At 38.9% G+C, this 26,877-nt stretch overlaps 1 protein-coding gene across 1 annotated transcript in view; it reads left to right on the forward strand.

Moving 5' to 3' along the window:
• The window catches only part of ADCY2 (adenylate cyclase 2), a 193,325-nt gene that overhangs the window by 107,672 nt on the left and 58,776 nt on the right, over window positions 1-26,877 (forward strand). Inside the window, exon 9 of the mRNA XM_089908359.1 lies at window positions 15,072-15,169. Within this exon, the coding sequence (XP_089764485.1) occupies window positions 15,072-15,169 (98 nt within the window). The remainder of the gene's footprint in view (window positions 1-15,071; window positions 15,170-26,877) is intronic.

A 26,877-nucleotide genomic window follows, 5' to 3' on the forward strand; every position in this document is an offset into this window, starting at 1 on the left:
AAAAGTAGGATTATTGGTGTCATTTTATTAGAGTTAAAAGAGGGAAAAGGAAAACACTGTCTAGTAAACACTTTAGAATTTTAAATTGTTTTCTTAAAATGATTCTTCTTCATATTAATCTGTAGTAAAAAATTGAAATTTCTTAAAATGAGTAACTTACTTAAAATGATGTTTGTGGGGTTGAATCCTAGAAATAAAAGCAAGGTTAAGTCCAGCCTTTCTATAGTGAAAAGAAGTGCAGCCCACCCTGCTCAAAAAAAAAGAAAAAAAATTGGGGCTTCCCTGGTGGCGCAGTGGTTGAGAGTCCGCCTGCCGATGCAGGGGACACGGGTTCGTGCCCCGGTCCGGGAGGATCCCACATGCCGTGGAGCAGCTGGGCCTGTGAGCCATGGCCGCTGAGGCTGTGAGTCCGGAGCCTGTGCTCCGCAACGGGAGAGGCCACAGCAGTGAGAGGCCCGCGTACAGCAAAAAGAAAGAAAAAAAGAAAGAAAAATTGCTTCCACAAAGGCCTGTAGGTCCCTGTTGCCATCTTCACAAGATCACAGACAGATACTAACCCTTTTCCTTGTCTGTGTTCCTCTAGCTTTGGGGCTCAGAGTCTTACTTTTGCGTTGGTTTGGGAGCTAAGTACTTCTTATTGAAGATGTTAGGATAATTAATGAAAGGCCCCAAACTTGAATCAGCTTTTCTTTCCCCACAGAGACGTGAGTTTATCCCTGTAGAAAACACATTGCCTGAAAGTAGTTAGATCATTCCCTGCCAGATCTTTAGGGCACACTGTTTCAGACCCCTCTATGTTACTTTACTTTTGTTGTAATGAGCTCTAATTTGTATTTTGTGTAAAATTTGAAATTTTAACATTGACATATAACACTTAGAGCCCTATGTTATAAGGAAAATTGGGTTCTTGGGCTTTTTAAATGTTATTTTTTAAGTGGCAAATACCAAATTAAAGAGAGCTTAAGGTAATTTAAGAAATATTTGGGACCTGTCACATATCTTGAGAAGGCTTGACTCTTCAGGCCAATAAGAGACTAGCACATCTGCAAACAACTGTCTACAGAATTTCATGGACGTCCTTTTGCCTTATATGTGCTATGTCCTCTCATCTGTTTAGTGGGAAATACCTCATGCAGTGCCAGTATGATGTGGGCAGTGTATTTGGGGATGAGTGCTGTCTGAAAGACAGTGATCAGAAGCTGTCAGTTTTATCTGTACCAGGCATATGGGAAACCTAATTTCATCCCTACAGGGTTACTCCAAGGTAGATGAAATTGCCATTATCATTTTAGGAGGGAAGAAACCAAGGTGCTGGGTTAGGAGGTGACCAGAGTCACATGACTGTGGAGGCGAGGCCATGGTTATGCTCAGGGTCTGTGACACCAAAACCTGTGTTCATAGCTGCTCTCCTGTCCTGCCTGCCCTCCTAAGAGCTTCCTCCACATCTACTCCACTTCCCTCCATGGTGGTTGATCTTTGGTGGCCCCAAGCCTCACAGAGAGAGCTCAGCTTTCAAATCAGCCTCACCTGGGACTTCCTTTGTACGTCCTGCCTATGTAACATGGCCAAGGTCCTAAAACCTCTCTGAGCCCACAGCCTGGCAGTGAGTGGGCATCACAGGGCAGTGAAGCATCATCTGAGATAAAGCAGGACCTCTTCCATGGCTCTTTAGATATAGCGGCCCAGGCCTGGGGGTGGGACAGGTCGGGGAAGGAGCTCAGGAGGAAGAATGGAGAGGAATTGGAAAGAGGGGTTGGGGACACTCAGTACTGGGGAAGCCAACAGTAGGGCAAGAATGAGGACAGGAAGGTCAAAAATGCTGAAACGTTGAAAGTCTGAGGAATAAAGCCCTGCCTGGTGAATTAAGAACGCCTCGTGGGGAGATGATCAGCCCCAAGGGTCTCCTATCACTTCTGTAGCGGAGGTCACAAAACTGTGGAGACAAAGAAACTGTCTACATGTTAAGAGCTGTTAGCCAGAAAATTAGTGAATACAAAGGGTGCATAATAATATGCATTTATTGGCTACTTCATGTGCCACATTTACTGCATTGAGCACCGCACAGGCATTATCTAAGCTAATCCTAAAACAGACTCACAACGACAATGCCATTGTTAGCACCCTGGACATATGATTGAAGGGTTAAATTTTCTTGTGAGCTCAAGACACCGACACTGTTCCTTCTCACACTTGGAGACACTTTTTGAAAGAGAAAGCCACCAAACTGAAGTCAGGAATCTCAACACTTGGCATAGGGCTGATTAAAAGAAAAAGAAGAGTCTAAAATGAAGGTAGAACCTCAGCCATAAGTGAGAATGAGCCATCTTAGATGATTGCTAAGATGCCATGCTTTTTTTAAAAGAAGGATCAAAATTAATTTGCCTTCCAATTTAGCTTGGAATTTGGCATGCTAAAACCTCTTAATTCCATTGGCTTAGCGTCTACAGGTGGATCACTTAATATTGTTCTGTTTTTGAACCAAAACTGCCCTTAGCCTGTTTAAAGAAAGCAGGACCTGAAAGTGTGAATCCACAAACAATGATATAATGTAGGTAGATTACCCATCCATCTCATTAATGATAATTCCATGAGATTTAATTACAGATAAATATGACATTGCACACTTAATACTATTCTTATCTATATATAGAGGCAGTTCTAAACTCAGAAAAGTATTATTTTTATTCCAGAGTAGGAGGTCTATTCAGTGAGTAATTTAACCAACCACAAGACAAAGAAGCCTCGTGATCACTCCCATGGGACTAGGTGACTCGGACACCCAGACTCAGGTGCAGGCTCGGTCAGGCCAGTTCGGGAAGGGCCAGATGTGCTTATACTCTTTGCAGTAGATGTTTAACTTTTAAAAACAAGTATTATTTTGATTTTCTCCTTTACATCATTCTCATGCTAATTGTCAAATTAACCTTGGAGAACTCATTCTTATCTTGGCACAATTTATTTGCAAAACATTTTATATTATGACTGAAGATTATTTACTTCCAAGATCAAGTGAGCGGTCTGCATATATAAGTGGGGTTTTCTGTGAATAGCGCTTTCCAAAACTGAGGAACATTTAAATACATGCCATGAAGCTTTGACGTGTCTCAAGTAAGACTTTAGTTCTGAAAATTCTTGAAAATTGACCAAGGAAAGCATAAAATAGGAATGATTATTTTGTCAACCACACCAAATTTTTACAAGGGAATTTCCAAAGCCAGTATGTTCTGTCATAATATAAAGTTTATAAAGGCAACAATTCAAGGGCTAGTGCATCTCTTGGGACAGAAATTTTCTTTTATCTCAGACACCAAGGACATATCTTTCAGTGTTGCTTTTTAATTTCACTCTGAGTAGTAAGGCAGCATTTTACTGCACCAAAAACCCTAGCCAATTCATTCAATCCACAGAGTGGCTATATGTTAATAGAGAAAAGGCTGCACATAGACTGTTTCCTTTTTTAAAAAAAATTCATTTAACAGAATCAGACAGAGATTTTGGCATCATAGACACACAGGCTTACTGTTTAGTTTAGTAATAATATTCTTACCCAAAATATTTCCTCCTTCATATAGAACCAAGTCACAAAAGAAGAGATTTGAAGAGGAATTAAATGAAAGGATGATTCAAGCAATTGATGGAATCAATGCACAAAAGTGAGTACTTTTAAATTATCATTCCTCTCTTATTTCAATCCTATTATTTGAAAATAATGACATGTTTTCCAAAAGAATTCCCCACCAAACTCTGTCATACTTATCATGACAAAGCCAAGTTTTCTGAGACAGTTCATTCATCTCACCGCAAGCATCCTTAATAATAGCTTTTGTTAGTAGTATTTCATCTTTAAAAAAATTTTTAACTCTGCCTAATCCTCCCCAAGTAAATTACCGATAAACAACATGATACATAATTATAGAGAGAAAATTAGAGCGTAGTGTGTTCAGTAGCATATTTTTTAAAGATCAGTAGATTCCACATGGGAAAATCATTAAGTTGTAATGTGTGACACTATTCAAAATGCATTCATCCCCCCACCCCGAAAAATCAGAGAATGTGGAGGTACCTGTGTTCTAAATCCTGGAAGAGGGTCTTGAGCATTAGAATCTGAATTCATGGAGGCAGCAGGAGGAAGACCAATTCTTTGGAGGCCAAGATATCACTCAGTCTATAAAGCCAAGAATTGATACTGTAGTTTTAAATGGTCCAAAAAGGCAGGAGACAAGATTTAAAGAAGGTCGTGGCTTTCATGGCTTGCACAGAATGATTACATTCACCGGCCTTGGAATTCTCCTTAGGTGTGTGTGCCATGGCTGACCTCATGAAGGGCAGACGGGAAACAACTCAGTGTGGTTCCTGGTACTCATTAGATGCTCCACAAATGTTTATTGAATTAAACTGCGGTGAAAACCTTAGTAGATCCAAATGAAAAGGTTTTATGCGGGGCTTCCCTGGTGGCGCAGTGGTTGAGAGTCTGCCTGCCGATGCAGGGGACACGGGTTTGTGCCCCGGTCCGGGAGGATCCCGCATGCCTCAGAGCGGCTGGGCCCGTAAGCCATGGCCGCTGAGCCTGCGCGTCCGGAGCCTATGCTCCGCAACGGGAGAGGCCACAACAGTGAGAGGCCCGCATACCGCAAAAAAAAAGGTTTTATGTGAAAGTTTTCATCTTTATGGAAACCTATTTAATTTTTATCAAGAAAGTTGACTCATGGAAAGTGTAAATGATTTTCACCTTGAACTGTGCCTCCAAAATTAAGTTACACAGCTTTGCAAAATGCATACCTCTTCTAGACTGTGCTTTGCAAGTGTGCATTTCAGAATATTTACAGTACTTATGGAGGAATCGCATGAGTGTATGTATGTATGTATGTGGTGTGTGTATGTGTGGAGTTCCATACATATACAATAAAGTCTCTAGGACTGGCTAGAGCTGCAATTCAGATATGCCAGCACATTGAATGCACACCTGCCTAATCCCTGCTGTATACCCCAAATAGATAAAGCCTTCCACCTGCCATAGAGCACTCAGGGCACACCAGCAGTGCCGAGATAGGTTCTCTGCTTTGCCTGATACCAGGATTGAAGTAAAAAACAGTCTCAACTCTGCCCTGATTGAAACCTCAACACCTCACAACTGAGAAAAAATGATTACCTGTAATATACTGGCAGCTAAAACCCAGGCAAGTCTGATTTCACACAATGTAGATTCATTCGACCAGAGGAAATAGCAGTTACTACTCTGTAACCCACTGGAATAAAATACAGCAGGAGAGAGAAGAAATCTTGTTCCTTGACAAAGGTTAGCCAATTACAATGGTAATAGTAATAATAAAAAACAAATGTATAAAATCAGCCTCAACATGTCTTCATGCAGGACGCCTACCTTGTTAAACTACTTTTATGCCCACTTTTTAGAACGTTCCTACTAAAGGAATCATTAGAAAGTACAATCATTGGCTTTGCTTTACTTTTGTCAAGGTTGTTTGTGAATTGTCTGTCAGTATGGTATCATTGTGTACTCAAATACATGTTTGGTTACCACCTTTGCGTTTTAACGTAGTTTTATGCTAAAGTCGTGGTTAACGTTGGTGTAACTGCTTATGCTGTAATTTTCCCAACACATTTCAGAAATCAAGTGGAGGAAAATGTCATGCTGTACTCAAAAATCAAAAGGGGAATTTTTTAAATGGAAGCTATTATGCACCTATTTTTTTAATTAGCTTCACTCCCATTCTGTTATGCCCTACTCATTAACCTCTCTTGTTCTTCGATAAGAGGTTCTTCTGATCTTATTTGATTTTCCCCTTGAGGATTCAGTAGGGACTCCAGGCTTGATGTACCATTCAGTCATTTTCTGCTATTGACATAAAACAGTGATTTATATGCAGATTTTCATGTATTCATTCATTTACTCATTTAGCAAGCATTTGTTAAAGGGTGAGCAATGTCGTCATTTGCTCAGCATCAGACATGCATACCAAGACCCCAGGCCTCGTGTTACCCCTCAAAGCCCTGAGTGAGGGGAAGAAAGATCACTGCACAGATGCCCTACAGTTGTGACAGGTAAAGAGGAGCAGGACAGCACAGATGAAAAGTCTCAAGTTTTCCGGAGGAGGTGACACCTGGGCCAAACCTTGAAGGAAACTAAGAGGGAGAGAGGGAAACCTTCATGGTGTGATAACAGGACGTGCCAGGGTCAGAGGTGTGCTCCCCAGTCTTTAGCACAATCAGGACACAGGACGCCCCTGCAGGAGTCTCTCAGGGTAAAGAGGCTTGAGTGGGAAGTTGGATGCCCTGAGAAGCAACTTGGAGTCTGCCTGAGGGGGTGGGGCGTGAGCACTTTGAATGGTTCTAATCAATGACTGTGTGATCACCTCCATCCTGCTGGTATGCAGTGGATTCCTTAAGACAGGAAGACCCTAAAGTGAATGCTGCAGAGCCAAACCAGAGATGGCCAGGCCCCCGTGAGGACGGAGCTCAGAACAGGGGTTTTGACTTAGTCTGGGTGGATGATGTCAGCTGAAAAACAATGCACAACCTGAGAGTTGTGAGTTAAGTTTTACTGGGGGCAAAATGAGGACTGTAGGCCAGGAGACAGCCTCTCAGGTAGCTCTGAGGAACTGTCCAAAGAGGTGGGGAGGAGGTCAGTATATACGTGATCTTGGTGAAGGGGGGCACGTGCAACCCAGCACATGTTTAGGCAGAAGGTGGCTCCTTCTCGAGGAGCAGATGTGCCCATTAGTAATTTTAGTGTGTTTCTAGATGTGAGAAGAGGCAAGAAATTGGGCTCATAAAATCTCCTGAAAATATCTGAACTATCTGAAGGCCTTTTCTGCCAGTTTTCCCAGAGCACAGATGTCTCATTCATGATCTCCACCCTGAACCCCTTTGAAGGTGTGTTAAAGGTCAGCGACAGCAGTGGCCAGTGACAAAATCCTTGTAGAGGCAGGTGGCAAGTGACAATTTTTAGTTGGCGGCGAGGTGAGAGGGAAGAAAATGTGTACCAGAGGTCTGCCCCAAAGAGGATTACCAGAAGCTTCTCCTCTCTGGAGGTTCAGAGAGGGAAAGAGGAAGCCCTGTGGGTGGACGGACCAGACCATCCCCTCCACGGCAGTATTTTTCTCTTGAGGAGCTGGGCAGTCCTGTAAGATTTATCTCAATAGAGGAGTGTGCTGTACAGTTAATATTCAGAATGAGATTGCCATGTCAGGTTCTTCCAGATTGGTTTAAAAAAAAAAAAAAAGAAAAACAGTAGGAAAGAGGTAATGTGAAAAGTTCAAAGGGGGAGAAACAGGGGCCTCTGGGGTGCAGGAAAGGAGCTGGTGAGTTAATGAAGGACATGGGACCCAGGTTTAATTATGTCTGAGTGGAGTGGAGTGCATGTATGGGTGGATGACCGGCCGACCCCAGGGCTGGGGAAGGATCGGGGTTCCACACCGAGAGACCACCTATCCAGCATCATTTATTTCAGCTGCAGGTCCATGGACCACCTTTCCCAAATGCCACAGGTCACCTACGACCTTAGTGCGCAACTGAGGCCACTTGGACCTTTGGATTCGAGGCTGCATAGATAGGTGGTATGTTAGTCAGCTGGGACTGTTGTACAAGATGCCATGGGCTGAGTGGCTTAAGCAACAAAAATTTATTTTCTCACAGCTCTGAAGGCTAGAAGTCTGAGTCAGGGTGCCAGCATGGTTGGTTTCTGGTGAGAACTTTCTCCTTGACTTGCAAGAGGCAGTCCCCTTGCTGTGTGCTCCCGTGGCCTTTCCTCTGGGCTACGCAGAAAAAGAGAAAGAGCGAGCTCTCTGGTGTCACTTCTCATAAGTACACTCATTCTCTTGAGTCAGGTCCCCACCCTTAGGACTGCATTCAACTCTAATTGCTTCCTTGGAGGCCCCATCTCCAGATACGCACACTGCAGGTTAGGCCTTCAGCGTATGAAGTGGGAGATATGAACAGTCAGTCCGTAGCGAAAGGAAAGTGGTCTTCTCTGTATTTTAGCATCCCCTTTGTGATAACATTCCAGAATAATTCTGCATGAGGATGTGGAAGTACTTTGTCTCTCAGCTCAAGTCAATATCTTGTTTAGAATTTCCTTTATTGGCCTCAGCCTAGCACAAAAGCAACTTAGTATAAACTAATAATCATTTTTTTGTGTAGCGCAGGGGCGGGGTTGACTTTCTTTGTGCCAGAGACCACTTGGGTCAGGAACAGTGTCAGGAGACCAGGAATATTGCACACATTGTCCATTCTCTTCTCTGTCTGTAGTTCCAATTCCCCAAAATATTTGACCTTATTTTCCCACACAAATCTTTCTGACTCCAAATATCCATATGACATTTATAAATCTCTGAGTTTCCTGTGAATCAGTATTGGGAACTGAGGCCACCTCAGAGAACCAACAGAGACGTGAGGCCTGTGGGGAGGATGTGCTCTCCTTAACTCTGAGGACAAAAGAGGAAGAATTGGGCCCATCACTTATGGCTTCAAGGAAGAAGCCTTTGGCCAAACCTGACCTGCTGTGGGAAAAGGAAGGCACAGGGTAGCTGTGGGTCCGGTAGTCTCACCATAAATATCTTTGCTGCAAGGGGATTCACCTCAGGACTAATTGGCCTAAGACAGTTTTGCCATAAAAGATAAAATAAAAGAGAAACATTGAAATGGACATCATTAAACATTAGCAACAAAATTTTGAAAGATTCGATTGCAAAAATAAAAATGCAAAAAGTATTTAGATGCACTTAAAATGTGTGTAGTTACATGGTTATAGTTGTGTTTGGGTGTATCTTAGAGAAAGCAATGGTACTTTCTTTCTCAAGGTCGATCACTAAGGGTTCAGTATCTAATATCAGACATACATTCTTTACGATATAAAAAAATCTGCTCTAAGCCTCTGCAGATTCCCCTGGGAGTAAAATGAACAGAGGAGGGACTCTGCTATTTCTTATCAATATGTGTAACGTATATCACTGGTGATACATATCCAGACTGTACTGAAATGTCCCATCACATGCCCAGTCCTTATATTTCACCAAATCATCTAAGCCAAATTCTGTGCCAAATACCACAATTCTGTCTATTTCATGATCTTCACTGTCAAATGGCAAAAAAAATTCACCATGTTCCTTGACAGATGAATGGATAAAGAAGATGTGGCACATATAAACGATGGGATATTACTCAACCATAAAAGGAAACGAAATTGAGTTATTTGTAGTGAGGTGGATGGACCTAGAGTCTGTCATACAGAGTGAAGTAAGTCAGAAAGAGAAAAACAAATACCGTATGCTAACACATATATATGGAATCTAAAAAAAAAAAAAGGTTCTGAAGAACCTTGGGGCAGGACAGGAATAAAGATGCAGACGTAGAGAATGGACTTGGGGACACGGGGAGGGGGAAGGGTAAGCTGGGACGAAGTGAGAGAGTGGCATGGACATATACACACTACCAAATGTAAAATAGGTAGCTAGTGGGAAGCAGCCACATAGCACAGGGAGATCAGCTCAGTGCTTTGTGACCGCCTAGAGGGGTGAGATAGGGAGGGTGGGAGGGATACGCAGGCGGGAGGAGATATGGGGATATATGTATATGTATAGCTGATTTACTTTGTTATAAAGCAGAAACTAACACACCATTGTAAAGCAATTATACTCCAATAAAGATGTTAAGAAAAATAAAATAAAATAAATTTAAAACTTTTAAAAAAGAAATGTATACTCATCAAAAATTATACAACCATTTCTTTTTGGGGAGGATAGGACCTGGATTCTTCTTTTGCCTCCAGCTTCTACTATTGCATGATAAATTTGGTAGAGACGGCAGGAGAGAACAAGCTGTTGTATCTAGATCAGTCAAAGAGCCAATGATTAATGCTCTCGAAGACTGTTGTCAATTACTAGCTGCCTTTTATATATTTGCCATAGCTTGGTAAACTGTTGGTTTTGGTGGGTGGGAGAGATGGCTGCTCACTGAAGGATGTGCAAAGATTGATATATTATCATTTTCTAGTGTAATGAATCCAAAATTGTGAATCAACAGTTATTTTATCTATTATGGCAAAACGGCCTTATGGCTAATTAGTTGTACAGCAACTCTGCTTGCAGCCAAGATTCTTATGAGCAAATACCTTGAACCAACAATTGGAATTCCGTCCTTTCTCCAAACATCCATCCAGGGATCAAGTCTTATGAACCTGTGTTAGGTGTTGGGGACACAAAGAAAGGCAGACTTTGCCTTGAGGGCTTCCTGTCCACCTGCAGGACAGACAGGTAACTAAAACCTAGAAAGATGGGGGCCCCACTAACCAATGAGGAGCTGGTTTTATCTCCACTTTATAAATTTTGCTCGTATTTTATTTCCAAGCTTATATTATCCAGGAGCATTTTTTAAATAGAAATTTCATCTGTAATAAAGAAAATAAACTTTTTAATAAGTTACTGAAATACATTATTCATAGGATATCCATAATGAATACACAGTTCTAAAAAATGAGTATAGTTAAAATTTATCTTAAATTTTATTTTCTGCTTCTTCTAATATTAACCAACCTTGGATTCCTCCAACTCGTGCCATAAAACAGAACAATAACCTATCTCTGCAGCTGGGGCAGTCATAATATCAAAAAAAAATTATTTTCCTGATACCTAAAGCTTATAACCTTGAATCCAAAAGTATTTTTAAAGTTCTCACTCTTAATGGCAATCATTCTAGAATACATGACTGACTTCTGGGCTACAGTTGAAATTGCACTGTCTGTGCTTTAGTCTCCTGGGAGACTCAAGTTCATCGTGGTGCGTGTGCTGTGAGCATCTTCAGAACTGTCCAGATGTTCCAGGCACACGGCTGTCCAGGTAGCCCTGGAGATGTTCCTCCTCAAATGAGGCTGTGTCCTGGGTTAACTGGGTCAACCCTAATGTGAAACCTCAGTGTACATTTCTACCTGAGTCTGAAATCAGGAGGTGACTGTCCCTGTTGATTATGTGATAATGTGTGACAGTTCACTTGGTCTTTATTCCTGGATCGTCAAAGGCCTTCCCCATTTGTCTTTATCTCCCAAATACATTGCAGTTAGTCAAAATCCATAGAGATATGACCAATGGGTTGGAAAAGTGCTATATTTAGGAATTCTTGGGACTTGATCATTGTTTTCACAGGTATAACATTTTATCTCTAGAAGTATATATATATATACTCTCTCTGCCTATATATAGATATATAAGTATAGATATAAATGTAGATGTAGCTATATAGTTATATACACTTGGAAATATATACATAAATATGCAGGTATTTGTGCATAAATACTACATGCATATACATATGCAATTCAGGTAATTATATATTTTAATTATAAAAGTCTTTATTTTTAAAAAATCAGAAAGTAGAAATAAAAATTCCTCAGTGTAGTGACTTAGCCTAGATGGTAATTTATTTTGTTTGTATTTATTTCTAGGTATTTTTCTTGATGCATAGATTTCAATTTTTTCTTACATTTCTGTACTCATGGCTATAAGAATGTGATATCTCTCTGTTTTCTTAGCTTTATTTCATAAACTGTGTGTTGATTTTGCTGCAAAATGTGTGACTGTGCTGGGCATCATATGCCCAGCTTGCTGGGTCATATACCCAGGGTGGCCGTTTAACCTGTGATTATACACAATGTTCTAGTGAAGAAGAGTTTTGTCTTTAAGGTCTTTCTCTATCTCAACTGCTTTCCCAAAACAGATTTCTGAAAGTCAATCAATGTATAAGAATGTTACTTCCATATGCTTTTTATTTTTCAACATCTGAGAGATATATATGTATTATGTATGTGTGTGTTTATGTTGGCATCAATGTACTATGTTAGTGGTCTGACCTGATTGCTTCTTATATTAGTATTTGTACCCATTTTTTGAAATCTGTATTCAAGCATGACTTTTTTTTTACTTTATAGAAATGAAAAACATGACAATGAAAGTATTTTTAGTAAGTGTGAAAGGAGTAAAATCTTCTTGCCTACATCTGGAAGCCACTCTAAATATTTCTGATGCTCTGTGATGTGTTGCTTGCTATAAGCTAAGAAAAATGGTGCTTCTCTCTGAACCAGATCCTTTAGGAGATGAAAGTAACATGTCGTTTCAGTAAGACATAAGGGAATAAATTTATTGACGTACTTGAGTCCTTTTGATGACTTATCTCCCTAATTATTTAAGTTGGATAACTTGAGTTTCAATTTGGTTTGACAGTTGGTTTGTAATATAGAATTTTCAAGGAGAGCAATATGTGAATAAGCATATTATGTTTGCATATCCTGTTAACAAACCTAGATTCCATATTTGGCATTATGAAGAAAGAAAAATGCAAGTCATTTTTAAAAAATAGTTCCAGATGTTTGGTTGGAGGTTTGGTTTTATAATGTGTCTGTCCTTTTTATTTCCAGGCAATGGCTCAAGTCTGAAGACATTCAGAGAATCTCATTGCTTTTCTACAATAAAATACTAGAAAAAGAAGTAAGCTATTTTTTTCTTCAAAATCAATCATTTTTCCAAAATATTAGTTTTTTAAAAATTCCATCATAAAATTGTATTCATAGCATTTTACATGAAACATTTAAACTGCCTCTAACCATATCCGATTTCTTTCTAGCTTTTCCGGTGGTTATTCCAGGCATATATTGTTTTACCACATTTCTGGTTACCAGGTTTCTGTCTTTGGCTAGTCACCTCTTTCAACACTCCTGTTAGTAAATGATGTCTGTGTGATGTGGAGCTAAGGGAAAGGGAAGAAGTTAATATCTTGCTTTCTCAGTGAGAAATTTTCTTAGAAAAGATTTTAAAAGAAAGCAAAATCCTTTCTGACAAATTTACAGTGTCTTTACACAAATTATTTTAACTTTTTGATAAAAATATGAGATTTACATTCAACCCCTGTTTGGGAGAATTAGAAACTTTTAAGTTTTGTTGCATCTAAATACTTTCACATTTTAACTCCTAAAGTAGAGCTATTTCAGGCACAAATAAATAACCAGACATTTAATTTATACATGTCAAGCTTAACCAGGATTTGCTAAAATGAATTAAGTAATTATTGCAGAAAGGACAACTGTTCTAGGTTGGCCTTATTCATTTGCCTTTTTTTGTGTGTTGATCTAAAAAAAGAGCAGGTTAGAGGTAATTTGCACCATCTAACCATATAATTATAGTTTTAGTTTGAACAGAAGCTACTATGTTAATGGCAACAGTCACAGCACAGGTATTAAAACTCTGTTGAGAAAATTCAGTTCATTGTTTTATGGATATTGAATGGACATAGAAAATATCAAAATTCTTTCCAAAACTCATCAAGGTTGGACTTTACAATTACATCAAATCTTTCTTTTGTTCTAGTGAGTGATCAAGAAGATCACTTTTCTGCTTCTAAGTCAAGGACTTTGACTGCAGAGAGTTTACCAAATTTATGTTTGATACAATTTATTATTATTAAGCAACTTAGACACTAATGACTACTTACTGTTTAAATGTTAAATTATTTCCTTCCTGATAGAAGTCCTTTTCTTTGATTAATACCACAAGGAAATTCCAAGTCATGTCTCTGCACAAAGCACAGAAAATAAGGACATAACTGAGTGCATAAAATATAATCACATTTCAGCAATTACGCTAGCAGAGCTTCTTCATCAGCTTTGTAAATTATCCTGGCTATGAAGTCACAAAAGTCACCAAAGAAATATTCTAGTAAACAGAAAATGATCATTATTAAAACATGCAGCTTTTGCTGACATTCCCCATGGGTACATATTTGCAGAGGCAGACTTTAGACAGCATTGCGATTTAAGCTCACTTTTTGGCCTCCTATTCCCAACCTGCTCTTCAGGCCAGCAGGAGGGGTAAAAAGCAGCAAGACATAGAGGAAGAGAAGCCAGACCACCCAGAGGTCCATCATCTGCACCAAAATCCCAGAGGCTAAACCCGAGAAGTACACACCTAACTTCCCATAACTTGGGACACAGTTTGTGCAGATACGCTAATGCAACCTGCCAGCATTGTCAGGAGGCTTTGATAGCATTGCCACAAAAACTTGATTTCCTTTAATTTTATCATAGAACCCTTGTTTGAGAGGCAATAGTGCCTCATGGTTGGAAGCCTGGGTTCGGGAGCCAGTCCAGCGGGATGAAGATTCTGGTTGCACCATGTGCTGTGTGTTTCTAAGAATGTTAATCAGTTGTTCTGGTCCAAAGTTTTTTCATACAAAACTAGAGACAGCAATAGTTCCTGCCTCACGCAATTGTTGTGAGGATTAAATGAGTTAGTCCGCAGAAAGCCTTGAGAGTGCCCGGCACACCATCACCAGAGTCAAGGGGACATGTGGCAGACTGAGTGCAGCGTTGGCTGGCTTTTCCTGCATAAGCCAAGAATGGCAGCCCCAGGCGGGCAGCTACACTGGTCAGTTTATGATCCTGGATGTTATGGAAAGCCATGTGAAACTGCTGATTATGCTGGGCAAGTAGAAAGAGTCCAACAGCCAGGCCCAGACAGGCAAACAGATGTTCGTAGAGGACAGAGCCTGCTGGTCTTCTGTCTTATAATTTCACTCACCACCTCTCGATAATAAAATAAAAAGCTAAAACAAATAAATAAAATGAGAATATTGCATTTCCTCAGTACTCTTCAAAAGCAAAATATGGCTATGTGAAAAGTCAGTTGCTTTCCACAAGCAATCTCAGACCTTAGACCCACAAGGGAAGCAGGACACCTGCACACTTCATTGGTCCATTCAGTTCACTCACTCGTCTTTCTGGCCAGGTGCTCTGTCTCCTTGCTGGAGGGATTCGATTGCCTCTACATGGGTTTCTGAACAGGTCGACTCACGAAAGTCATGGTCTTTGAAGTCACCCTTTCACAGCTCGTTTGGAGAGAGGAAGCTCTCGTTGCCAGAGGTGAACAGCCACTGTCCTTAGGTTGTATTTTTCCACAGTCTGCAGGTGACGAGTGTGATGGATGAACCAGGTACAGTTAGATGTACCTGCTGGATGACTGTTTCAGCCCTTCTCTCAGACAAGCTGTCATTCCTGGTTTCTTTTCCCCCCTTAGTACCGAGCCACTGCACTGCCAGCCTTCAAGTATTACGTGACCTGCGCCTGCCTCATATTCTTCTGCATCTTCATCGTGCAGATCCTGGTCTTACCCAAGTAAGTACATACGGTTCTACATTGTCATTCTCATTGGGTGTGTATTTCTGCTGGACTCAGTTATACTAAGGGTTACGAGAGGATGCACAGTTTCCAACGGAGCGCTTATGTAACATGGGCGGGCGGCAGGCAGGGTGGGGAGAGGACGGCGGGCAGGGGAGGTGATTTCAGGCTCTGTGAAGCTAAGTGGCCCCCGTGTCTTATTCAGTTTTAGTAATTTTGAATTTTCAAAGTGGACATGTTGATTGACCTTCTAGGGATTTTTTAAAAAATAAATTTAACCATTTTACTTTGATTTCCATATTATTCTGATGCTTATGTCTAAGAAATGTAACCCAGTATGTTTACCCAGGAAGAGCAAAATCACCAGATGTTGTTTCTAATAAACAAACAACACTATTATGTATTGAAAGGACAAAACCTGCTCTGGGCTTACTTTGCCCACCCCTCCATTCTGATTTCATGTTCTCCCTGAAGCCCACCCTCGCCGCCATCTCTGAGTGTTATGAGTCACTGTCTAGCTTGCCCCTCCCAGGAGAGACCTGGGTACAGAGAACTGGGTAACCAGATTTCACATTTTTCCTCCTACTGGTGAAAACCCAATCACTCCATGATTCCTAGGTAGACGTTCTCTTATACCTTATTAAGGGGTGGAATGTAAGTCAACTGACTTTCTTTAAAGAAACTGATTTTTTCTCATCCTACAATCTAAAAGAAAATGCTTGTCCTTCTTTCAATAATTGGGGATAAGAAAGAAATTTAAGAAAAATTTTCTTTCCACTCATCATTACCTCTTTTGTAAAGGCCACAGCGACCATTTTCAATCTAGTTGGAGTTAGTTGTATTATTGCATTTAACTTCAGCGGTGCAGCCAGCATTTGTGGGCAACCTGAATTGCTGAGGCTGGGTTACAGTTTGTCTCATGAAGATGCTGAGCAAACTAGAAAGAAATGGTCTGCCTTTCCCTTCATACCCCAAAGGATGTTCTTCTGGACAACTAGCCAATACCAAGGCATTTAAAGATTAATAACAAGTGATCGTATTATTCGTACATGTACAATCCCAAAGCTATCTGCCCCCTTTTAGAAGAGGTTCCCACTGGCCACCCCCTTCCTCCTCTTTCCCCCCATAAATGAGCATTGAAGTACATTTGCCAAATGAGTTCTTCCTCTAGACTTACACAGTCTTCAGTGAAATTTGCCAAGGTCAACCTGTCAGTTTTCCAATGAAAAAAAAAATGTTAACAATTAAGCTTCTTCTAAGTTCCAGGCCTCTGCCACATGGTACAGGACAGAAACAGCTGTTCCTGCACAGACAGGGCTTATTGAATAGTAAAGCCGAAGGGCATGTAAAAAGTGATGTAGTTGAAACAAATGTTACCAAGGGGAATGAGCCCTTATTTATACTCTAAAGTAGAGACATTCATTCATTTTTCTACATCTTCCTATTGGATGAGTATTTTCATATTTTCTACATCACAATTAAGACAGGGTTTATCACCTACTGTTTGGGAGGGGAGAAAGTGACCAGAGCGTTATAAAAGACGATGCCAAAGAGGACAAAAGGACTTCTGGGGACCAGGAAAAACATTACATGGAATTACACTTTTAAAAAAATCAAGTTGGTGTCTTTTCTGTCTTCGCTTTTATTTTTTTGTCTCTTTTCTGTTGTGTTGTTTTATGAGAACCCATCGAAGTTCATTCCCTCAGGCATCATTACCAATTACTGTGTTTCTCTTGAGCAACAAGTTGGATTTTGAGCATGAGTGTTGTGAAATAGGTACGGGTCACATTTCCCTCTCTGTGTTGGCAGTTAGAAGGCGCAGAGTAAGGTCTGCGGATGCCTTTCTTGGAGACTTTAGACCTGCACTTTCTATACCAACCTCACAGTATAGTATAGTATAGTATAGTATAGTATAGTCTTTTTCCTTCATTTTTCTTTCACGTTAATGTCCTAATTTTTCTTTTTTTAAAAATTCTTACTCTGAAATATTTCAAAGATACAGAAAAGTACAGAACATAATATAATAAATATGCATTTGCACACAATCCAGATTTCACAAATGTTGAGCCTGTGTCATACTGACTACATATAAGTTTCTGTGCTCTTGGGGACATTATTGGTTGGGTATGCTTCCTGTAAACAGTACCTATTGTTATGGGGTCTTTTTATTTATTCAATCTGATATCTTTTTGTATATTAATGTGACTTTATTCCATTTGTATTTTGATTCTTTTATTGATGCGTGTGGACCCACTTCTACTCTCTTATTTTATATTTCATTTACTTTGCTTTTCTTTGGTTTTCCCCATGCCCCAAATCTCCCACCTTCTTAACCTCTAAAGGATTCATCAAGTTTTCTTTATTCTTGTTTTTCCTTTACTATATATATAGAGCAGGGGGGAGAGAAGGGGGATCCTATATATTTTCTTTCAATGATTACCATTGAAATTTTAACACATATTCTTAGTTTAATAAATTATAAAGTTAATCATTATGTCTCTTCTAGGTAATTATTTCTTAGGATTTTAGTTCCAGATGGTAATTACAGTCAATATTGATTTAGACTTACTCACATTCTTTATCATTTTGTTTGTTCATCAGTGCTTTGTAAACATTATTTCTTCCTACAAGTTTATGCTCCTTCTTGCTGATGTGTATCATTTATTAGTTCCTTTAGTTAGTATCTGTGAGTTGCAATAGCTCCTTTTTTTGTTTGTATTAAAATATCTTTAGCTGCTTTATTTCAATTTACCCTTGAATAATAGTTTGGGTGTAAAATTCTTATTTTCCCTTACTATTTTGATGATATCATTACATTGAATTTCAGCTTCTGTTGTTGCTAAGGAAATGTCTTCTGTCAATCCCATTACATTCCTTTGTAAGGAATCGGTCTTTCCTATTTGTATGTTTTTCAGCTTTTTTTTGGGGGGGGGGTGGTGACCAGGATTTTTACTGTATTGTTTCTAGATATGCACTTGTTCTTATTTCCCTACGTGACTAGTTGTGATTTTTGTTCAGTCTGAGGATTCTTGTCTTTGCTTAGTTCTTAGCAATTGACTGCCTGTTTCACCTCACATATTGCTTCTCTCTTTTTCTCTGTCCTTTCCTCCTAGAGCTCTTATTAATTGTACATTGTGCTGTTCATTCTGTGCTCCAGGTCCTGTAATTTTTCCTCAAAGTTTCCACCTCTTTAACTCTTTGTGCTGCATTCTGGTGAATTCCTCATCCACAATGAGTTTATAATTTCAAAGATCACTTTTTCATATCTAAGAAGTCTACTTTTTATCTGAGTTTTTCTTATAATTCTCTACTTTGCCTATGCTTTTTATTTTTTCCATTTATTTTCAGATTTTAAACATGTTGTATGAAAATATCACTTGTTTCCTTCTGTTATTTATGGTTCATACGTGCATGAATTCTGTTATTTACTCTCACTATTGTCTCTTTTGTGGTCATGTGTCTCCTTCTGTTATCTGTAATTTCAACTGTGAGTTCATCAAAGCAAGGGTTTAGGTCCATGGTGATCTCATGTGTTCTGAGTTCTGAAGGTATCACTATGATATAGTTTTCACTGTATCTCTGCCAGGACCTCTGGGGTTCACCAGTTCAAGCCACAGTATTTTTTAAAAATACTTAGGTCATGTGAGTTTGATTAGCCCCTTAACGTGGATCAGGATTGGGGATCTCAGTTGTCAAAGATTATTCCTTTTCTACTTATGACCCTACATAGGTACTTGGCATCCCTGAAAATTACCAGGCTGTTGGGCATAGTTTTTATGTTTCCTGATAGGACAGGCCTTTATGCCTTCTGACTTTATTCAAGAGCTCAGTTCTAGTTTTCCATTGAGATAGTCCTGTGAGCATCACCAACCTTGTACTGACATTAAATCTCACATTCACTCCATGGCATGTATCAGCCCCTGGTCCCTCCTGGGCCATTTAGTGTCAGTGCCTCTTGGCATTCTACTTTGAATACCCTCTGTGTGTCTAGTGCGTTCTCTTCCTTGCTCTGAGTGCATCCATTTAAAAATAATAATTCTGTTATATTTTATGAAGCATGTTTATTGAGATAATGGCACGTCTCACTTTTTCTAATATGCCCTAGCTTGTTTTTAAATATGCTGAATTACAGTTTTATTTTGTTTGTTCTTTTGGTAAACTGCTTCATGTTTTGGGGGGGCGGGGAAGGAGAGAAATGAGTGAGTAAATGAATAAATAGTGAGTGAATGAATAACTAAGGAGGAACTTATGACCTTGAAAGGACCAGAAAGGGGAAGTGTTTCCCTGAAAGGGGACCTTACATCATCCCTTTTGGGCCCATAATTTTCAAATCTGGCTCTAGTCTCAGGATTTGAGCAGATGTAATTAAATTATTAGTTGGCCCCTCTTTTTGGAGTTGTTCTCTCACTTCTGTCAGCTTTGTACTATAACTTTATCAGAAATGTGAGCTACCTTCAAAGACCAGAAATGAGCAAGCATGAATTTTTACATTTTTTAGTAGTTTCATTCATATTGTCTGCCAAACTAAATAGATGTTAAACCATTCATGGCAATTATTAAAATAAGAATTTTTTCCTAATAAGGTTCAGTGAGATATCATATGTTTCATTACCCAAGCAAAATTAAGAATAATGACATTTTCCTTAAGGAAAATTAATAGCAAATTATGATATAAAATGTCTCTATTATTTCCACTGAGATTCTTTAATACGCATTCTCTTACTCATGTTAATAATCAATGCTCATTAATGATTTAATAATCATTTCAAAAGAGTTGCTTTTATTTTGTTATCTTCAAAAAGGGGAAAAAATAGGAGAAAGTTTAATGATAGAATCATTCATGTCCATTGAAAGAAGGCTTGTTTTCTAAACAGAAATGATGGAGAACAACTTTTGTGAAGGCAGTTTTCTTTGGTGGGTAACCAAATTGGTTGGCCCCCATATTGGATACCATGAAGGTAATTTGCTCCCTGTGTACCTTGATGCAGTGGATGTGAATCTTTGGGCAAAGCAAAAAATAAAGAAGGAAGAGAAGGGAAGGGAAGGGAAGCAGAAAATGAAGGAAGATAATTCTCACTGTCCAAGATAAATGAACCAGGTACCTTTTACTGAGATGAACAATATTCAACTCTGGATTCAGGTCACCTGAAAGTAAGGAAATGCCTCACAGTTAGTAGCTTGAATATAAGTTAGAAGTTTTATTCCTTCTCCATAATCAAAGGTCTGAGGTCCCTCAGATTCCTTGGGAGTCCTGGGTCCCTCCAGCACACAGCTCTGCTTTTCCTAGAGTTTGGTCCTCATCTTCATTTCTAAGATGGCAGCATCCACATTCTGAGCAACAAGATAGAGGAACAGACCCAGAAGCAGAAGGCAAAAGCATTTATAACTGAGTCTCTGCGGACGCCTCCAAGAAACTACCTCATGACACTTCGGTCTATAACTCAAGACTGAGATCTTAGTCACATGTGCAAACCTAGCTGCAAGGGAGGCTGGAATGTGTAGCCTTTAGTCTGTGTAACAGGGTGCCCATCTGAAAATTCTATTATCAGGAAAAAATGGATTTCATGAAAACCAGTAATCTCTCCAGGAATGAAAGGTGATTTTAGTTGTGGTTACCTATATGTCACTGATACAGTAAGATTTGAAGGACAATAACAATAAAAAGGGAGCTGAATGCGTTTTTACTCAATGAAACAGGCCATTATACTTTTACTTTGTATCTGGGCAATATTCTGAGCATTTGTAGTAAAAATAGAAATCCATAAGAGAAATTCATACATACATTCTGTCCATCATTTGTGGAATCACCCTACACCTGTTTATCAAGCTATCATATACCAGGCATAGTTCGAGATGCTGGGAAAGCAGCCGTAAGTAACCCCCCAAAAGTCCTTTCTCTCATACAGCTTACATTCTATTAGGAGGCACAACACTAATGTAATAAACAAATACGTATTAATTCAGTTGTAATAAGCTTTAAGAAAAATTAAAAGAGTAGGCTACTATAGAGTGAGGGAAGGTGGTAATTCAGATGAGGGCTGTCAGGGAAGGCATCACTGATTGAGTGATATTGAAGAGAAGTCTGAATGAATTGAAATGAGAATTACGTGGATATCTGGCAGAAGAACATTCTAGATGATGGAAGTCACAGGTGTGTTCAAGGAACAGCAAGGAGGCAGGATGGCAGGAGCACAGTAAGCCCTGAGAGAGTATGGAGATGGGATCACAGGAGCAGTGAGACGGGCAGGTCGTGGTGACCTTCACAGGCTACTGGAGAACTTCAGATTGAATGCTCAGTGTGATGAGAAGCCCTGGAAGGTTCTCAGCTGAGGACATGCTGTGGCTGTGCTTGGGGTATTGTTCTTGCTGTTCCGGAAGAGGGAGAGGGTGGGAATAGGAAGACCAAGGAAGATGATGGTTTGCACTTGAGTAGCAGTGGAGGTGTAAAAAGTGATCAAATTCTGAGATGTGTTATGAAGAGCAATGAGGAAAGTCTTGCTATTAGATTGGAGATGAAGAATAAGAGAAAGCTAAGTTCTGTGGATTTTTTTTGTTTTTTGTTTTCGGCCTGAGCAAATGGAAAAATTGGGCAGCCATTTACAGAGAGGGAGACTCCAGGGGAAGAAACAAGTCAGAGAGGAGCATGGAATGAAAGGCTCAGCTCTGAGCATCAAAGGCATGTGCGTGCATATTAAGTGTCCAGGTGGTGGGGCTTCACGGTGGGGAGGGGAGGGTGTATGTGAACCAGCGGTTCATGAAAGGAGTCAGAGCTGGAGTCATAATTTGGAAGAATCAGCGCATAGGTTGTATTTATATCCCTGGGAGGTGAATGAGCTCACCTAAGGAGTGAGTGTAGAAAGAGAACACCGCAGACCTTCGGAAAATTCAGGTCTTCAGCCCTTATTGTTGGCATGAAGTGGAAGCTCTTATCTCTGCCAAATGTAACTCCTTTTCCCTTTCCAGCCTCACAGGACTTTCAAGTGGGCGGAACATCTCAAAGCTGCTAAGTCCTATTATCGGAGAAAGGCTGCAATAATCTGTATTGGTGATGAATATTTAAATGCCTTTTCTCCTTTTCATTCTTCAATTCTTTCTTTTAACAAAGAACCTTTCATTTTGAGATTCTATCACCTATCACTTAAAGAGGGGGGGATTTTTATTATTTCATGCTAATGTATAGTTAAAGTTTTTTTTTCCTTTGGTTCTTATTATCCTTGCTAAATACCATGTAACAGACGTGAACAGAGCTTTGATGAGAGAATCCGCATCATTCTCAGGGGGAGGAAGCTGAGGGCACAGAGGGAGAAGGGATACGAAAGGCATCACATTAAACAGAATTCCAGAGAAAGACACCGTTATGTACCTATAGAAGTGGTTTATAATTAATATAACTCTTAGATTTTGGGGGAAGGATGTATCTCTCTGCTGCATTTTTCCTGTCATCAAAAGTGCATCCGCATCTCTGTCAGGACCACCTGTAAGTGATAAACTAACTGGCAAAAAACCAGAAGGAGCAAAGACCTTGTCGCAAATCAGCCTTTTCCATATACTGTAACAATACACTGTATTAAAGTGTCCAAGTCAAAAATTATCACTAAGAAGTGTAATTTTTCTTGCCTCCTGACAGGGGAGAGTCAAGTTTGTTTTGCAGTGAGTATATAAGTCAATTATGCCTGTTTGTTTAAAAAAAAGCTTTGCAACCAGAATGTTAATTAAAATTGATTGCATTACACAAACAACCAGATACTGTTCACTGTATCCATGCTTAATGAGCCTGAACACGCTTTTGATAGAACAGGCAGGATAAATGGTTATATTTAAGAGCTTTTGACCAACCATGAATTTGCCTTAGGGTAGTTCTTGTTCTCTGGGATGAAAGTTACATTCAACCAGACAAGAATGTCAATGTCTGGACTGGAGCACTGGACAGCCCACCCCGGTGGAGCAGGTCACCCCGAATGTGAGCCACTCTAGGTCTGGATCTCAGGTTGTGACATCATGTTCTGCATACAAGATCATATCAACTACACAGAAAGATAGTTGTACTTCTTCCTCTCCAATCTAATGCCTTTTATTTCATTTTCCTGCCTAATTTCCCTGGCTAGAACCTCCAGTATAACATTCCATAGAAGTAGCCATGGCACACGTACGATCTTGGGAGGAAAGCATCCAGTCTTTCATTGTTAAGGATGATGTTACCTGTGTGTTTTTCAAAGATGCCTTTTATCAGGATAAAGGAAATCCCTTTGATTATAGTCTGTTGAGTGTTTTTTATAATAAAAGGGTGTTGGACTTTGTTATGCTGAGCTATTGAGATGATCATGTAGGTTATCTTTCCTTTATTCTGTTAATACAGTGTATCACATTAACTGATTTTCAGATATGAAACCAACCTTGCCTTTCTCAGATAAATCCCACTTGGTCACGGTATATAATCCTTTTTATATGTGACTAGATTCAGTTTGCTAATATTTTGACAAGGATTTTCGTATCTATGTTCATAAGAGATATTGGTCTCTAGTTTCGTTTTCTTGTGCTGTCCTCGTCTGGTATTAGTATCAAAGTGACACTGGCCTCATAGAACCACTTAGTAACTGTTCTGTCCCCTTTATTTTCTGGAGGAGTTTGTGAAAAAGTGGTATTAATCCTTCCTTAAGTGTTTTGTTGAACTCACCAGTGAAGCCATCTGTGCATGAGCTTTTCTTTGTGAGTAGTTTTTTTGTTTTATGTTTTAATTACTAATTCAGTTTCTTTACTTTTATAGGCCTATTCAGATTTTCTATTTCTTATTGAGTCACGTTTGATAGTTTGTGTCATAACGTACTTTTAAGAATACTCATTCCTGCTTTAATGAGCATTTGTCATCCATTCCACCAAAACACAGATAGTTCATCATATCAGGACCACTGTTTTCCCTTATCTACCTCTCGTCCCCCTTTAATGGATTCTGACGTTTGAGAAGAAGCAAAGTAGAGGTCATCAGATACATTAAGGAAAATATATCACCAGATACTGTTCACTGTATCCAGTGGATTATTATAAAATGTGGGAGTCAAATTTTAACACCCTTATTGTTTTCTTGGGCTCTAATATAGCTGTTTGACCCAATTCCAGAATGTCCAGGATTTCTATCAAGCATCTTCATGGTGGAATAATTATTCCTAACAACAAACATTGAAATGCACTTTAGAAAACAAGAGCCTATGAAACTCACTATAGTACATGAATCTTTTATTTAAATTCTGATTCACAAAATAAGTCATATGATTTGAATATAGATTAAACCATGATAATTGTCATTAAATCTGTTGAGATTTGTGTAAATAAAGGCCAGTATAATCCATTATCACTTATCCATTCGTAAGGAAATTCAGCTATGGCATATCCTATGGAATATGTAGATATTGTCTCCATACTTCTAATTAAAACTGAATGGTTGGCTCTTTTTCAAAGGGAAAAGGAAGAAAGTTGAAGTAACTGATTTTAATTATTCCTAAGTTTCCATCTAACCACTAATGCTATCATAATACCTAGAAAAAAAACTTGAGTTAATGGATTAGAGTCCTGTAAAGAGAACAGAAATGGTCTCAGGTATTTCACCATGGGAATTTAATAAAATGAAGTGCTTACAGAATGAGGGGAAAGCTGAGAAACGAAACAGGAAAGCAACCAAGTGGTGAGCAAGGGAGGAATCTGCTACCACCCTAGGTTTGAAAGGACACAGGAGGGACGTGGTATCACCAGAAATGCAGGATCCTGGACTTGCCTGCAGAGGCTAGAACCATGACCATGCAGGATTTTTCCCCAACAGGGATCTGGAACCTCAGAGACAGCAGGAGTTGCAGCCCGTTCAGAGAATGACTGCTACATAGAGAGTAAGGAGAGATACCCATGCTTCCTCCTTCCCCCTTCCAGTCATTCCCTGCTACTTCCCATTGGCCAAACCTTGTTAGAACCAGTTGGCAAAGAGTCTGGAAAATGGAGTTTGTAGGAGATGGAATGGAAAAGTGTTTGAAAACAAACAGGAAATTACCAGCACACTTAGTGATGAATTTTCCCAAATTTGTTGAAATACATTAGCCTCCAAAGGCAAGAACCTCTGTGAACAGCAAGGGGAATAAATATAAATAACACTGCATGTGGTGTGTTATACTCAAACTGTTGAAGCCAAAGAAAAAAAGAAAGAAAAAAAAAAACTGTAAATGAAGCCAGAGGAAAAAAGACATTTCATACAAGGCATCAGTGATGGAAATATTGGCTGACTTCTTATCAGAACCACTGATATAAGCATAGTCAATCCTGAATTAAATATTCAGTAAAAATATTCCTTTTCTTAAAAATGAGATGAAAGACATTTTTCAAATGAAAGAAAGCTAGAGGAATTCATTACCAGCAAACCTACAGTATAAGAAGTGCTAATGGAAGTTCTTCAAGCGGAACTGAGATGATACCAGAGGCAAACTTGAATCTACAGGAGGGAATGAAGAGCAGAACATGCTTAATATGTAAGAATATAAAAGACTCGACCCTTATATTGTATTATTTTTTCTAAAAGACTGCTGATCATTTAATGCAAAAATAAGAACTACACTAAGAATTAAGATGCAGAGAAGAGCGGGACTGTATTGTTGTCAGGACCTTATGTATTTTCAAAGTGATGCAATATTAATGCTAAGTAACTTCTGATAAATTAATCATGTATATTTTATTTCTTGAGCAATCACTAAAAAGTACAAAAAGGTATAGCTAAAAAATCAATAGAAGAAATTAAAAATCCTATGAAAATATAAGATTAATGAAAAACGGCAATAAGGGAGAAACAGAACCAAAAAGACACGAGACAAATAGAGAACAAATAGTAAAATGGCATATTTAAAATAAAAAATATCAACAAATATAATGGACCACACCATACAAGACAAGCAGTAGGACAATAGACAAGAGATGGTAATATGGTAGGTTTATTATTAAATGTATAAAGACTAAACATTCCAAATAAAAGCATGACAAAGCCACATACTGTCTACAAGAGATGCTCTTTAAATACAGAAGGAAGTTAGGTTAGAGTTAAAAAGATGGAAAATAGAGACCATATAAACAGTAAGCATAAGAAAGTTACTGTACATATGTTGATATCAGACAAAGTAGACATGAAGGGAAGAAGTGTTAACAGAGATAAAGAGCAACATTGAAAATTGAGGAAAAGTTCAGTTTGTCAGAAAACATAAAATCATTAAATGGCGTATACTCAAAACACAGCTATAAAATACTTGAAAGGAAAAAAACCTGAAAAAAAAGAGAGAATTAGAAAAATCAATAATCAGATTTAGATATTTAGTATCCCTTTTATATCTTACTATATATAAGGATATTGAAAAGCTGAGCAAGATTGTCAGCCTATGAATTGGCATTCATAGAACACTAAGCCCAACAGTAAAATACACGTTATTTTAAACTGTACATGGAACATTGACCAAGATATAAAATAAAATCATCTCAACAAATTTGAAAAGATTGAAATAAATATGAAAAGATGAAAAACTTACAGACATACCTAACTATACCAATGCCAACTTAGAAATTGAAAACAATAGAATATCTAAAAATAATCCCAACTATTTCAATGTTAAACTATATACTTCTTAATAACCTATGAGTCAAATTAAAAAACCAAGACAAAGTAGAAAATGTTTGGTATATCAAAG

This window comes from Delphinapterus leucas, chromosome 3 (assembly GCF_059928025.1).
Source record: "Delphinapterus leucas isolate spDelLeu-1000000601 "Yukka" chromosome 3, BTC_Dleu_Yukka2, whole genome shotgun sequence".
NCBI classification, from domain to species: Eukaryota; Metazoa; Chordata; class Mammalia; order Artiodactyla; family Monodontidae; genus Delphinapterus; species Delphinapterus leucas.